The 16,044-nt window shown below is 42.8% G+C and overlaps 1 protein-coding gene across 1 annotated transcript; it reads left to right on the top strand.

The window, feature by feature from the left end:
- Nucleotides 1-2,617: 2,617 nt before the first annotated feature.
- Nucleotides 2,618-14,616, top strand: LOC104274053 (protein FAM13A-like; the record flags this gene model as incomplete). The annotated part of the gene is made up of 3 exons (XM_009869569.1): nt 2,618-2,807; nt 6,534-6,743; nt 14,432-14,616. Coding segments are annotated over 3 exons (585 nt in total), but the record flags the coding sequence as incomplete, so codon positions are not given.
- Between the last annotated feature and the right edge of the window lie 1,428 nt (nt 14,617-16,044).

The raw sequence follows: 16,044 nt of genomic DNA, 5'->3' as shown, positions 1-16,044 counted from the left end.
GGGGTGCCGGGCTCCTGCCGCCTCCCGCCCTCTGCCGGGCTCCCTTGTGGGGCGGGCAGAGAGGCCGGCCCGGGCCCTGCGCCTTCTCCTCTCCATCTCTCCTCCTTAGGGAAAGGCGAAGATTAAATTAATAAAGGCAATTTCAGGCTTTTTTGCTGTTGTTGTTGTTGTCTTTGCCCTCGTTCTTTAAGCCAGCGAGCGACTGCGCGTTAAGGTTGATGGATGAGCTGGAAAAGCGCGACCTCATGGCTTATAAATAACATTTCTCAACTCCAGGCACGTTGTTTGGGCCACGCTTTGCGGTGATACCCTGCAGAGGTGATCTGAATTGCTTTTCCCGGTCTCAGTGATCGATAATGGTTGCATTAACAGTTGGAAAAATAGTCCCTGTATGAAACCAGATCTTCAGTCCCTAGGATCATACAACATCAAACTCTCTTGTTTCTAAACTGTTTGGAGGGGGGGTTTAGTTTTGATTTTGGTTAGAGGTGTGTTTTGGATAACTACACGTAATTTTTTCTCCCTGGTTAGCACACCCTCTCCAGATCACGAAACAAGCTCAGAAAAATTCCTCCACTGTTCCTGTGGACATGGGAAATGTCGCTTGGTTCTCTTGCAAATTTAAATCACGAGTTTCCCCAAGTAAATCCAGCTCCGTGACTCAGGTTTTCAAATGCTGAAAGGGAAACAGGCTTGAAACCTGTAACCGAATGAGATTGTGAGGCTAATTGGAGGCCTTAATTGGAAAAGCTCTCTGAGCATCACAGCTGCTCAGAAACTGCTCAAAGCATTTTTGCTGTCTTCTGAATCTACCCCAGGCTACATGATTTTTGTCTTGGCATGTGTCTGCCTGGAGTGAAAAAATAATGTATTATTCATTGAATCCTGAATGGGAACATCTCTTTTTACAAGAGATGTGATATTTTAATAAGTCAGGTAAAGTTTAGGTCAAACACTGATGAGTGTACTGTTTATTGTAAATATTTATAAGGTGGTCACAGTAATGCTGGTTTTATTTATATATTCCAATTCTGTTTCACAAATAGTAGAACATGTTTGTGATATTTATACCATTAATGTATTTTGTGAAGATCAGTTAAGTGTTGCATAGGACCCAGGACTATAGAATACACATGTGCTCCAGATAGGTTTGTTTAATGTGAAGAACATAGCGAAGTCTGTGAACTGACAGATCATTTTATTGCTGAGAAAAGGACAGTCATACTTAATAGCAGCACCAGTGCTGATATTGATGTTGCTTACAGACTGCAGTTAAAAAATTGTCTCACTAATGAAGTTTTCAAGGGTTTGTTTAAAATAGAAGATGTATGCCTTCCTAAAATCTGTCTTAGTGCAGTCAAGCACCAAGACCTTGGCAAGAGTCTGAGCAGTTCTTTGTGTTACTGTACAAAATTCTCAATGCATAAGGTGTCTGCTACCTGTTGGTTAATAAAACACAGTAGGAATTAGTCCATTTTCAAGCATCATGCAGATGGTGGACTTTTTAAACAAACGAGTTGAACTCCGTGGTACTAGCAGCCCCCAGTTCCTGCAGTGTGATGTCGGAAACATGAGGAAATTGATCAACAGAAAAACGTACTTGGTTTTTCTTTTTTTTTTTTTGATGGGGGAGGAGGGTGTTGAGTGATGTTTGCTGAATTTTATTGTGCTTTCCAAACATGCGACACTATGTGCTGGTTTAAATTTCTGCCAATTAATGATTCTCTAGATTAATCCTATGTTATCTTGTTCCCCTGGGTTTTATTGGCTATGCTCTCATGTTTTCTCTGTCACTGCAACTCAAAACTTGTGAGAATGTTCTGCCTCCAGAAGAACCTGTGGGATATGTGCAATTAAGGATTTATGGTGGAGTGGTTTCTCCACACCCTTTATTATGTGTGATCAGATTACATAGTCCCTTTCTAGCTTTAAAACCCTTCTAATTAAATTTCAGACTTAGCTGATACTAAACATAACATAAAATCTTTCATAAGGATCCATCTCACCTGATGGTGGCCAGAAATGAATCCGTAGGAAACGGCATCTGGAAGAAGGGTGCAGCGAACCTTCTGCAAAACACTCTGCTAGACTCTTGAGAAGCATCCTGGAGACAACTTGGTCTAATGGTGGCATAGTGGGATTTTTTGTGTTTGTCCAGTTGCTTTTGTGACCTGCGTGACCTGCAGGAGTTACAACAGAATCACAGAATGGCCTAAGCTGGAAGGGACGTTAGAGATCATTTAATCCAACCTCCCTGTTGTAGGCAGGGACACCTCTCAACTAGATCAGGCAACACATGGGGACCGAACGGGAATCGAACCCACGACCTGCAATTCCCAACTACTTGTTACTCTCATAACAAGTCTGCATACAAAAGTGTGCCTTTCTCCCTTGTCATAACTACAGAGTACTTACACTTCTGTTAGTTGCTCTTCTAGTTTTTTCTCTGATCGTTTTTATTTTCCTGCTTCACAAAGGTTTTCCTGTGGATGAAAAGGAAGTAAGAGCTCATTCGGAGCGCAGAAGCCAGTTTTGATGGATGTGCTGATGTTGTGACTACGCAACCTTACGCAGCAAATGTGACTAATGCACATTTTTTTTTGTCTGCTCCTTTAAGCAAAGCAAATCGGCTGTGAGATTGAAGGAGGACATGAAAAAGATAGCAGCACTTCCACTGAACAAACAGAGGGACACAACCTGTCCAAAGGTGTTTGGTGTGAGTCTTCTGGAGCTCCAGCAGCAGGGACTGAGCAAGAACGGCATCCCAATAGTTGTGTGGAACATAGTCGAGTACCTCACCCAGCATGGTAAGCTTAACAGAGTCACTTTTGCTCGTTAGCACTCTTTATGTAAGACTCTTCAAAGGGAAGGATCTGTCTTGTTTGTGGTACAGGAGGCTAAATAAGGTTGTGTGGTACTAACCACAGACAGAGAATATTACTGTATGTGGTTTACATCTTTTTTTTTCTTTTGCCTTGATGCTGAGCTTTCTTTTTAATAGGTTGGTTGTAAAGGTAAACTACGGTGTTATGAAGAAGCACATTCTCATAAACAAACTGTTCTGTTTATAAATGGAATGTATTTTGTTTGTGAAAGTTTGTGGCATTTTATTATTGTCAAACATGTCTTTAACACTTTCTGACAGTGATAAGACAAAAGTGTCTGTATAGAAATGTTCATATGCACACACATACTCCATCGGAGAACATTACTGAATAGGAATACATGTTCTTAGGGGTTTTCAGATAGATTCCAGTTATTATTAATCCCCTCAAGGAAGCAAGTGTCCAATTCATAGCTTCTCGTTTCATTCATTTAATAGGATTTTAGTTCTTGTTTTTGAAATACATCTCTTTGCAGAAATCTAGAGCACCACTGATGCACAGATATATTGTTCAGCAATGGAAAAGATTTTGTGGAGGTAATTTCACCTCACAAGAAGCTGCCTCTGTTTTTACCCTAAGTTTTTTCTTTAGGTGCTCGGTAATGATAATCCAATTGCAGAGCTAAACAAGCCAAGTCCTCTCTCTCAATTCAAGGAGGGTCTGGTTGAAGCAGTGAAGGTTGAGGGCAGCTTTGTCTGCAGTGACCATGAGATGCTGGAGCTCAGGATCTTGTGCAATGGGAACAGAATACCAAGCAGGATCACAACCCTGGACTTCAGCAGGGCCAACTTTGGCCTTTTCAAGCTACTGCTAGGGGAAACCCCATGGAACAGGGAACTAGAAGGTAAAGGGGCCCAAGAGAGTTGGTCAGTTTTCAAGGACCACTTCTTCCAAGCTCAAGATCAGTGCATCCCAAAGGGTAGGAAATCAAGAAAGAGAACCAGGAGACCCGCATGGTTAAACAGGGAGCTGCTGGGCAAACTCAAGTGGAAGAAGAGAGTCTATAGATCATGGAAGGAGGGGCTGGGCACTTGGGTGGAATATAAGACTGTGGTCAGAGGATGCAGGGAGGCAACTAGGAAAGCTGCGGCCTCCTGGGACTTAAACCTTGCAAGGGAGGTCAAGGACAACGGAAAGGGCTTCTTCAAATGCATTGCTGGCAAGACTAACACTAGAGGCAGTGTAGGCCCTCTTGTGAATGAGGTGGATGCCCTGGAGACAGAGGATAAAGAGGAGGGCGGTTACAGAGAAGGCAGTTACTGAATGGCTTCTTTTCCTCTCTCTGTACTGCTGGAGACTGTGCTCAGGAGCCCCAGAGCCCTGAGGCCCCAGGGGAAGTCAGGATAAAGAAGGAGTTTGCCTTGGTTGGTGGGGACTGGGTTAGGGATCAGTTAGGCAATCTGAACATCAATGACAGGGGAGTTGGACTAGATGATCTTTCAAGGTCCCTTCAACCCCTAACATGCTGTGATTCTGTGATACTCTGCAGCAAGATTAGCTAGGCTTCCGAATGCCAAGGTGATTATCCAGCCCTAGTAAAGATACAGTCCGTTCTCTGTCTCAAAAGTGCAAGAAGAGTCTCAAGAAGTTCTTGAAATGAGTGTCCTGTGCTTGCCTAAGGTTTGTATTGTGAATTAATAATGAATTTAATGTGAAGACATTTTTAATAGAGGCCCAGGTATGAATTCAAACTATTTGGAGGCAGTGTTCTGTGAATCATGGTTACTGTTTGTTCAGTGTCTTTGTACTACTCCTGTTCTCCAAAGATGTTTTAGTAGACATTGTAGGGCTTTTTAAAGCTAGACCACTTAATAATCTCTCTGCTACCTCCTGACGAACTGACTACCCATTGCAAAAGCTAAGCTGACTTTTGGGCAGCTACATATTTGAACTAAGTTAACATTAAGAGAGAGGGGGTTGTTCAGCCTGGAGAAGAGAAGGCTCAGGGGAGACCTTATAGCAGCCTGCCAGTACCTGAAGGGGGCTACAGGAAAGCTGGGCAGGGACTACTTACAACGGCTCGTAGTAAAAGGATGAGGGCTTAAACTCAAAAAAGGAAGATTTTAGATTAGACATTAGGAAAAAATTCTTTACTGTGAGGGTGCTGAAACACTGGAACAGGTTGCCCACAGAGATTGTGGAAGCCCCCTCCCTGGAAGTGTTCAAGGCCAGGCTGGATGAGGCTTGGAGGAGCCTGGTCTAGCAGGAGGTGTCCCTGCCCATGGCAGGGGGTTGGAACTGGATGATCTTTAAGGTCCCTTCCAACTCAAACCATTCTGTGATTCTATGATCAGGCTATTTTCAAATTTAGAGGTGAAGCCAGCTGAATTTAGTGGTACCTGATTACTGTTACCAGCATGTTGTAGTCTCTGTTTATTTCCATAAACAATTAAGGAAGAGGAAAGGAATTTTTATCTGTGTGTGTTCTGTGATGTTTATTCACTTAGTACTGCAGAAATGAAAATCATTACTGAGATGTGTTTTCTGCTGTCCCCAAGATGGCAGTACAGCATGCTATGTGAGAATACAGGAATTGTGTATATTGGAACACAAGCTCTGTAAGCAGTAGCTTTCATTGGTCAAGTAAAATGCTTGAGTGCCTGTTCATTTTTTTCCCCCTTACTAGATCAATTTGTCTTCTGATCCAATAAAAGAGATTATTTCTTTCTACAAACTATTGCATCAGTATTAATTTCTTAGACTGGAAGTGTTCCGTCAGACTGCTGTTTTGTGATGTCTACTTTGAACTGCTGAAAACCATATATATTTTAATCCTTTTGGTGTTATGCTTCTGTAGAATAAGCAGGTCTATAGACATAGTATTAGAAAAATATAGATTTTCATGGTGAAAATGTAGAGGAAAAACTAATTTACCAGATTCATTTTTCAGGCACTTTACTGAATTTTTAAAATCTTAACATACGCCTAGAAAGTAATGTTTGATACAGTATGATTCATCTGGCTTCCTCCATGGAAACATCCTTCTTTCTGCATCTCCTTCACCAGATGTGGGGCGTCTGGCCTGAAGTAATGGATACCTCTAATTTTTGGTTGTGAAATACTTCGGGCTTTGTGCTGTCCAAAATATACATTTGCTCACTGAGATTTTCTACTGTTGTAAAGTTGTGCTCCTTACGGAGTTACTGCTGCAATCAGTACGTATTCAGATGTTTAAGCTTTGTAATGGTCACAAGTAAGAACCTGTTATCCTAAAATGTGAAGCTGGAAGTAGTCACATGTGTGAATTTGGTAAAATGTGGCTCATGGTCACAGACTAGCAAAAGTGAAAAGCCGAACCATTTTGTAGAATCTGGATCCTTTTCTGTTGAAATATACCAATGCAAAATGCAGTTGTCTCAGTTGATTTCTACCTGGTGTGAGGTTTCAGCAATGCCATTGAGTTTTGTGGGTTCACAAAGAGTATCCCAGCCCTCAGGATCTGGTTGCTTCTATTTTTATTGTAATAATCCAATTACTTGACTAGAGGATGTTTATAGGGCAAAGTAGTATTTATTTTTAAAAGCTGTGTTGTATTATTTGTATCATTTTTATTTACTACAAGTGTATATTCATGCTAGAATATCTGTTTCATCATATCACAGAGGTGTCTTAGTTCAGAGAAATCTCATATGCTGTATATAATTACAGGTATGACGCAGGAAGGCCTCTTCAGGGTGAATGGCAGCATGAAAACGGTAGAACAGTTGCGTCTGCAATACGAGCGTGGAGAAGAGGTGGAACTTGTTAGAGATGGTGATGTGTACTCAGCAGCCAGTCTGTTGAAATTATTTTTGAGAGAGTTGCCAGATGGGATTATCACCTCCGCCTTACATCCCAGGTTCATTCAGCTTTACCAGGGTAAGTGAGAGGTAAAATCTCCATCCTTCAATGCACTTTCTGCAACATTAGTTATACGGTGAGCATTACCAATGCTCTCTGTTTCTTTTGACTTCAGCTTTCACGGGCTCCTAGACTGCTTATGGGTGTGCAATTCTGTTACAAGAGACAGAAAATTTTCTTGTCTGTTTGGTAAAGTCTGGACTATTTATGATTTTCTAATCTAGTTATATTTGCTGAATATAAAATGAAATGATCAGCTGGTTTCTTTGAGCAAGTTGTAAACAATAGCTGCAGTCTCTTCAGGACATAGATTTGCTTCTGTTTGACTAGGGTGATGTCTGGCAACTTCATTTTAGTAGACTCTGAGAAGTTCTTTGCTAAGCAAACGTGGTCTAAGCTTCTGCTTCTCACTAAGTAAAGTGATTGCCCATCAAAAATGAGCCACTGTGCAAATAACAGCAGACATTACCTTTTGTTCCCTGTTATTTCACACAGCCTGAAAGACTTCTTTTCTTCCTTTCTTTTTTTTCTTTTCTCCCCCTTCAAGTGGATCAACCATAAGAAAGAACCTCACTTTTGTTTTGGAAAGTTGAAACTTGCACAACTGTCTGTCCAATGATTTCTCAATCTAATTAATCTGTATCAGGCAGCCGCTGTTGTAGTTACCTGGAAGAGGCGGTGGTTGGCCCTATTCCTGGACCATGTGGTCAGCGGCAGCTCTTTTCTCTTGCGGCAGGCGATTGATCCGTTGTCTTGCCGTGTTTCCTAAGAAGCTGCTGAGTTCGTGGGTAAATGTTACTTTACAGGAAAGCAGGCAAACGTGGTGCATGATGCCAAGGAGGAACGCACGTTCTGACGCGCATCCCTGATGGAAGATGGTTCAGAGCTCTCACACTCTTGCCCTGAGGTGTCCCTTCAGTTTTGCTTGCCCACAGTGGAGATGAAGTTTAGCTGTTGCCCAGAGGAGGCAAAACACGACCATGTCTTTCCTTTTTTGAGGCTGTACAGACAGTTGAAGGTATACTGGAGAAGGGCTCTGTGCCATCCCTTGAGTGCAGGCATTTCAGCTATAATCAGGTTGTATGTGGGCTGCATAAAATACCTTCCTCATTCAATAATGTTGTCTGGGGCCCAAGGATAGGGTTCAGGAAGTGTTGTGTAGGAAGGTGCTGTTAGTTTAGAAAGTCCCTTTTTTCTGGTCATCACTGTGCTTTCTTTTGTGGGTTTTTTTTTTGGTTTTTTTTTTTTAACATTTTACCAGGTCTGACTCATGAGCTAGATTTAATTATGTTCTTTCTTATTAATCACTGTTTAAGTGGAAATTTTAAGTCGCACCTTTGCTGTTCTGCGTCCCTGTCCCCACAAAGGACATATTGGTGTATTCCACCAAGAACTGCAGATGTGCTTTGTGCTGCTTGTGGAAAGTTTAATTTGTTCCTGCTTCCCACAGGGAATGTGAAATCTTTCCCAGTACTTTGTATGAAAATGAGGCAGATATTCTTACTTAGCGGATTTACCCACAAAGCTTTCTTGTTTCAAAAAAAAGTTGCTGATGTAACTTAGGAACCCAGTTCTGCAAAAGTCAGCCCAACTATGAGGTGTCTTCCTAGCCAAGTTTGCCTATATTTCGCAATAAGCTCCAGTTATAGTCCCATTATGCTTTTGAGTAGTAAAAAAAAAATCTATTTGAAAAATTCCTGATCGGCTATTATGGCAAGGGGAAGGCTTTTGTAAAGTTTTAAGAACACTGAGGCCTTTTTTCATGCCCTAGAAAATACAGCATAAATGACTTACCATGAAAGGCACTGATGACTTTCATTGGGTTCAGATCAGTTTAAGTGGTAGCTGGACCTTTGTTTACAGTTAAATGATCAACCAGCTGTGCAGGATTGGAGGAGTTATCTGTTCACTTATCAAACTATGTACAAGGGTATTCATTGCAAAATGGTACCAAGAGAGTGCATGCCTGGATGTTCTTTCTGTAAACTGTGAAGAAAGTAGGTCAAGCTGTTTCTGAGCTGACAGGTTATTAAAAAATAACTTTCAATCTGGAGCCACTTCACTGCCTGTCTACAGTGAAGACAATTATAAGCTCTCTTACAACTTCTGTATTCCCTCCTGTTGAAGGTTTGCAGGGGAAATGTTTTTTTAGGATTATGTTAGGGTTCCTTTGGAGTATTTTCAGGGACTGGTATCAGCATTTTTTTAAGCCAGCTGAGATCTTGGCCTGAGAATAACATGCAATTACTTCCTATAAGAATTGTTAGGGAGTGAGTCCTCCTCTAGTTTAAAATAGCTGAGCTGAAAAAAAAGTTTCACCTGTAGCCATAAGCGTGTACAGTCTTTGTTACCAAACCAAAAAGTCAGTGATCTTCCCTTCCATGAAAAAGAGAGAGAACGTGACCCGCTGGCAGTTCAGGAAGTCTGCACAGCTGGTTTGGCAGCTGTCTGCAGCCTGTGCAGCGCAGTGTGGAACTGACCTCTGCACTCTGCCCCCAAATCCTCATGCATTGCTCTTTATATAAATATTCAGCGTCATGTCAAGACAATGCAGTCCCAGAAAACATCACATAGCGTGTCCTAAAGGCTGTTTGGCCTTTCCTGATGTTCTTTCTCTGTTCTTGGAGAAAGGCAGTGGCAGTGGGAGCTGAGAGGGGCCTTGCTCTGTGAACGATGTTGATCTGAGATGTGTGCAGCAAGTGCAGGCCAGGGACATGCTGATAGTCATCTCTATGTTGGCCAGTCACCTCAGAGCGCCTGACAAATACGAAGGCTGCCCCTTGCAGGGAGTCCTGGGGTAAAAAATGTCCAGCACAATCTCTCTTGTGTCTGAGGCTTTGCCTCAGAGCAGAGCTGTGCCTGCCTGTGCAAAAGAGTGAAAAGTTTCTTTCAAAAACCTCAGCTGGAAGAAATCAGCACTTCCATACCGCAATCCCTGCTTGAGCTTGTTTATTCCTTCTGACTTTTCATTCCTTATCTTTTGTATCACGATCACTGACTCTTAAGACATTTGTACATACTAGGAACTGTATGCACAGCTCTTATACCCTTTCACTTCAGCAGGACAAGTTGCTGTTGTAGTTTTCCTTTTTAGCATACAGAAAGCTTCTCACTTATGTGAATTGCTTTCTTGTCGTTGTTGCATTCCCTCCTCCAGCAGGGGTGCAGTGTAATGTGGGCTCCTGTCTTCCTTTGGTACTCAGTCTAATTAAGTATAGTACTGTTTCATCACTGGCTTCCTGACGTTGCTCCATTTTAGAGACTATATTTTTCAGTGGGCAGCACCTAGATGCAAGTTCTGTCCCCTACCTCCTCCTGCTCACAACCTGCCATGGCTGTCAGAGTTTTGCCTGGTGCCCCTGAACAGCCCTGCTAGTTTCAAGGAGAGGGATGGGAGGTGGTAGAAAGGGAAGGCGCAGCTCCCTTCTGGCTCAACAGGTCAATTTAGGGAATGCTTAGTAGCCAGCAGCTGTTTAACTTACATGAAGAAGCTGAACCAAAAATATAGGTTGTGTTTGTGGATTTTAGAGGTTAAATTTCAACCTGACCAGTAACAGTGAAAATGAATAGTTTTCATTTTTTTTGGCCTCTGGGACAGAATCGTGTCTGAAGCAGCTTGCTTCTTGACAGAGAGAGTCTGGAGTCCCACTTGCCATAGGTTGTGGAGGTGGAAAGAAGTGCTTTGGTTCTCCCAACAGCCTGGTGGACACAGTGGTACTGCAACGTGCAACCTATTGCCCGTGTGCCAAAGATTAACTTCCACAGGGCACGTTGATAGCTACAGACAGATGCAAGCTCCGCTGTTTGCTCTCCAAGCTGGTGGTATGCAAGGCAGCTGAAAGCTATGCAGACGTGGTAGCGTGACACTAAGCCGTAGACTGTTCCTTGCCTCGTAGCGGAGATAACAAGCTAGAGCACGGCACTGTGCTGATACGGTTTCAGTGCTTCCAGGCTGGAGTTGTTTGGGGTCAGACCATTTGAGACAGGAACAAGGCAATGAGGTGCACCTGTCTGCAGGCCTCCATACCTTTGGCGATGTTCAGGCAGCGTGCTCTGCAGGGAAAAGGAGTAGCACGAAGAGGGATGGACTGGGAAATTAGATCGTGCCTGTAGCGTGTCAAAGAAACTCAATATGTTCAGAAATAGGATGAACCATTGGAAAATATGTCCCTCTTGTTATGATCTGTGGGTGTATACCGAAATCATATAAGACTGAAAACACCCTTGCAAATGCGTCTGTGCCTCCTACACTGTTGAGGCTCCTGTTTCTAGTTAATTAACATTTTTAGACATACTGCCTGTCCCTTTCAGTTGTCTTCTTGATTTGTCCCTCAATAGCGAGTCCCTAGCTCCATTCTGAGGTGCCACACTGCCCTTGCTGGCTTCCTTGGCCCTCTACGCATGTCATGTTGTGTTCTGTGTGCTCTGGCTGCTGAGCCTAGATGTGGCCTGAGTCTGCTGATTTTGTTCCCTTCCTCAGCCCAGACACCACCATCTCATCCCTGGTTTCAAGCCCTTTCTGGCTCCTCATCTACCTGGGCTTCTCTCACAGACCTCTGCTGGGGTGCTGTCTGCTTCACACAGCTTCTGGCAGACTCCCAAAATAGAACGAATGCCTTTGAGAGCACCTTCCCATTAACCTTCATTTTCCTTTTACTCCTTTCTCCTTTGCTCCGCTGTATTGGGCAGGATTTTCAAAAGAGCTTCGTGTGCTATGCTTGAAAAATCACCAGTATGTTGCTAGCTGGGCATATCTGAAAATATGTCTTGAATACAGGTTCCTGAGTTGCCTTTAAAAATCTGGCACTCTCCTGGTCCATTATTGACAAGCTCATTTGTCTCGTCTCAGAATGCTGCAAAGACTGAAGCATATGCTTAGTTTCGTGCTACCTTATTTAATCTGACTGAACGAGAAAGACCGTGCTTGGTAGTCTTGTCTTCTGCAGGACGTCTTGTACTTCACAAAATTAGGCACATACATGAGCTTAGGGCTTTGGTACACTTGATGCTTGTCTGCGTGGCGGCATGAACAGCTCCGGCTCTCTGATGTTTCTCTGATGGTCAGTGGCAGCTGAATAAACCTTAGCGATTGACTGGGAGGCGAATTGAAAAATTATCTAGTAGGTGGACAAAAGGAGGAATGCTCTAAGCAATTGTTTGTCGTGACTCAAGACTAATTTTGATCTCTTAACAAGTTAAGTACTGTGGTCGTGGATAGCAGAGGTACACTTGTCCTGAAAAAGGTGCGAAGCATACTCTGTATGTATGCCACTCTAAATTCACCACAAATTGTAATAGTAACTTTTAAAAATAAAGCTGAAATCCATGAAATAAGTATCAGCACCAGGAGAATTAACAAATTAGTTCTGATTTTTTGAATATATTGGGAGAAAGGCTTGAGTTCCTTCCCTTGGCTTTTCACTGGAAAAGGAGAGAGGAAAGCCGTATTTTCTTTCTCTCATTTCACAAAGACCCGGAATTTCATGGCTCAGTAAATGGGGTTTGCTGCCTCATGTTGTTTGGTGTCTCTGTGTCCTTCAATTAGGTTAATTTCTCAAGATCTTATGATCTGATACCTGTCTCTGTTCTTGAAAGTACAGAAGTGAACAAAGGTTTGGCTGTGCCCAGCGATAATCATCTCTGATGTTGATCTGCACCACATAATATATCATGGTTAATGACCAGGGACATCCTACCCACCAAATACACCTGATGCCGAGAGGCCAATAGCTTTGTTTGCTGTCAGAGTGCAAACCTGTGTTGAGAATGTTTTGTGGCAGTTATTAGCATCTTTCTCGTTTGGAAGGGATGGAAAAACCTTCAGTAAGTGGAAAAGTACCCGTCAATCTGAAGCCCCAGTGGGAGGCTCAGAGAGGCAATTAGTTCTCAAGGGCATTCCCTAATTAGGTGATGGGGTGGTGGTGGTGGTGGAAGAGGTGTGTTTTTTCCAAGAGGTGGCTTTATCTTTCCTTACCATAACTGCAAGCAATTTATAGTAGAAAACACTACGTGCTAGTTGTTTTGTTATCTAAAGAGATGTTAGGAGGTGAATTTTAATGTTCTGGCTACGTGGAAGTTAGCTGTGTTTTGTTTTTCTTTAAGCTCCGTGAAAAGATAATTAGTAATCCAGTCAGAGACTGTCCAGTCCACTTTGGTCAGTGCAAATACAAATCCAATTAAATTCCTTATTGTTATTCAATTTAATACAGCCTTCAGAAGTACCTTGGTATTTTACTGCTTAAAAGAAATAATAAATAGGATTTCTTACTGTTATCAAGCTGATTCATAGTAACAAAGTTGTGATTGTTTTTGTTCTGTACAGCTCTAAACCATTTTGAAAGAAATAAGTGCAACAAATAAGCAAATAAGTTTTTGCTGATCTAATTCATGCGCATTTGATATTTGACTTTCCTGAAGGAGCTAATTTCTTAGCTATGGAAGAAAAGGATATAATTAATCAGTTGTTTGAAACATTTGGTCCTCTTATTTGATTGACATTTTAAACTTTGGCCTGCTGTCATGAGAGAATTCGTATTAAGTCTGTGGTACCAGAAGAGATACATAAAAATGAATTCTCCATGCATATAAAACTTAAATAGGCTTCTCGCACGATGTACTATATTATGTGTGCTGTATAAGGCAGGAAATCCTGAAAATTCCAACTGTATGAAGTGGCAAATGCGTACATACAAATCCCATTAGCTTCCGAAAGTGTGTTTGGGATAAACTCTGTTTATTAGCCACAGAAATGTCTGGTTGTAAAAAAAAAAAAAATCATATTGCAACTTAATGGTTGAGTCACTTTCAGATATTTTTATATAGACTGCTAATTTACACAGCTAACCACTTTCCAAAGCACTCTACTCTTGGAATACTGTGCAGTCCAGCCCTGGGATATTTCTAGGGAATGAGAAGCAAAAAAGAAGACAAAACTTTTGAAGTGTTTGTACCTGCCCTACACTGTGCTCAAATCCGTTCCTTTGGTTTTCCTTTGTTCGTTGCAAAAATGTTGGAGAAATGTAAAATGTTCTTTGCTCCTGCAACGCAAGGCACCGCATGTTTCCCTGCCAGTCTTCTCTGTGTGCTGGCAGCGAGGTGTGTAGCTGAGGCAGCAACTCGTTGCTGAAGTATTTCGGATACAGCCCGTTTTATTTTATCTCTTTGGCTGAAAATGAGTCTTAAAGACTGAGCACAGTTTGGTTTTGATTGAATGCTGGGTGAATCTCCTTGCTAAGGATGATATGGTGCAGGGGAAGCTGACGGAGCAGCTCATCCTGCGGTACATGCAAGATAACCAGATGATCAGGCCTCATCAGCACGGGTTTATGAAAGGCAGGTCCTGCATGACTGAGAACATCCAGAAGCAGCATGGAAGCAGGAGATCTGGTAGAGCTGGAGTTAAGGAAGGTATAACTATGCACCAGGTGGGAGTAAACTTGCTCCAATGCTATGACCGCTGCTGATACTGCCCAGAAAAACATTTACAACATAAAGGTGACCATGAAACAGTGCCAGTCGTGGCCAAGGTGATCCTCAGGAGAAAGCTGCAGGTTCTCAGAGGAAAGCTGGAGGCTTTAGAGGATTCTGTGTCTGAACAGAAATAGGACTGAATTTTAGATCCCACTGCTTTCTCACCCATGTAAGTAAATTGGCAGCAATGTAGAAAACCGTATACGTGTGTTTTTTCTTCTCTTGTTTTTTCCTAGACACTAGAAACGACATGCAGAAGGAAAGCAACTTGAAAGAGCTCCTTAAAGAACTGCCTGATGCTCATTACTGCCTTCTGAAGTACCTGTGCCAGTTCCTGATAAAGGTTGCTGAGCATCATGTAGAGAACAGGATGAACCTTTGCAATCTTGCCACTGTATTTGGACCAAACTGCTTTCAGTAAGTTGGGATTTTCACTTTTCCCCATATGTTGACGGAAAGTGTAATGGAGCAGATGGCCAGAGACATAGCTCAGAATGCTAATTTGCCAGGGTGATCACATGGAGGCAATGACTGGGCTTTCTGATAAATTGTAGTGCTAAAGCTATTGTTTGAACGGCATAGGGATTGAGTTTTTCTCCTGTCTCGTCTTGCTGTTTCGGTAGACAGTTTGTCAGTTTTCTATTGCTGTATTGACAGCAGAGCAGGGGTGTAACAATGAGATGCCTTCAGATTGTGTAAGTGCAAGGCAACTTGTGCTCATACAGCTTTCTTCCTTTGCTATCAAATAAAGACGGATGCTTCTCTGCAGAAGGCTTTGAGAAAGGATACCTGCAGGAAAAGAACTTCTATGCAGCATCCAGGTGCTGATTCTAGAGATGGGTACTGCATGCTCTTAACAGATTAGACTTTGTGGTCTGGTGTCTGTCCTCAGGATGCTAGTGATTCTGGGCTTTTTATCCTTCTAGTACATTCAGAAACTGCTCGGGAGGTTATAGGCTTCCACTGGTCTCTTGAGACTTGTCTACTGGATTCGCTAGTTTTACTAGTTTCTTTCACTGGGCCCAGTTCCTTGGTGTTTGTGATGAAGACAACATGTTGTATATGGTAGTGGAGCTTGCAGCAGTAGCGAGAACAGTTATTTCCAGGTGCAAGCATAAATACAGGCTGGGTGACAAGTGGATTGAGAGCAGCCCTGCAGAGAAGAACTTGTGGGTGTTGGTTGATGAGATGCTCAACGTGAGCTGACAATGTGCGCTGGCAGCACAAAAAAACCAACTGTATCCTGGGCTGCGTCAAAAGAAATGTGGCCAGTAGGTCAATGGAAGTGATTCTCCCTCTCTACACTTGCTCTCATGAGACCTCACCTGCCAGGCATAGACCTGTTGGAGTGTGTCCAGAAGAGGGACCCTCTCTACACTTGCTCTCATGAGACCTCACTTGCCAGGCATAGACCTGTTGGAGCATGTCCAGAAGAGGGGCACAAAGATGATCAGGAAGCTGGAGCACCTCCCTCGTGAGGACAGGCTAAGAGAGTTGAGATTGTTCAAAATGGAGAAGAGAAGGTTCTGGGGAGACCTTATAGTGACTTTCCAGTATCTGAAGGGGGCCTACAGGAAAGCTGGGGAGGGGCTGCTTACAAGGGCATGTAGCGATAGGATGAGGGGCAGTGGGTTTAAACTAGAGCAGTGTAGATTTAGATTAGACATTAGGGAGAAGTTCTTTACTATGAGGGTAGTGAGTCACTAGAACAGGTTGCCCAGAGAGGTTGTGGATGCTCCGGACCTGGAAGTGTTCAAGACCAGGCTGGATGAGGCTTTGAGCAACGTGGCCTAGCAGGAGATGTCCCTGCCCATGGTACAGGGGTTGGAACTAGGTGATCTTTAAGGTC

The sequence above is a fragment of the Apaloderma vittatum genome, unplaced genomic scaffold, assembly GCF_000703405.1.
Source record: "Apaloderma vittatum isolate BGI_N311 unplaced genomic scaffold, ASM70340v1 scaffold8855, whole genome shotgun sequence".
Classification (NCBI taxonomy): domain Eukaryota; kingdom Metazoa; phylum Chordata; class Aves; order Trogoniformes; family Trogonidae; genus Apaloderma; species Apaloderma vittatum.
The sequence above is the reverse complement of the archived record's forward strand: the minus strand, read 5'-3'. Positions and strand labels throughout refer to the sequence as shown.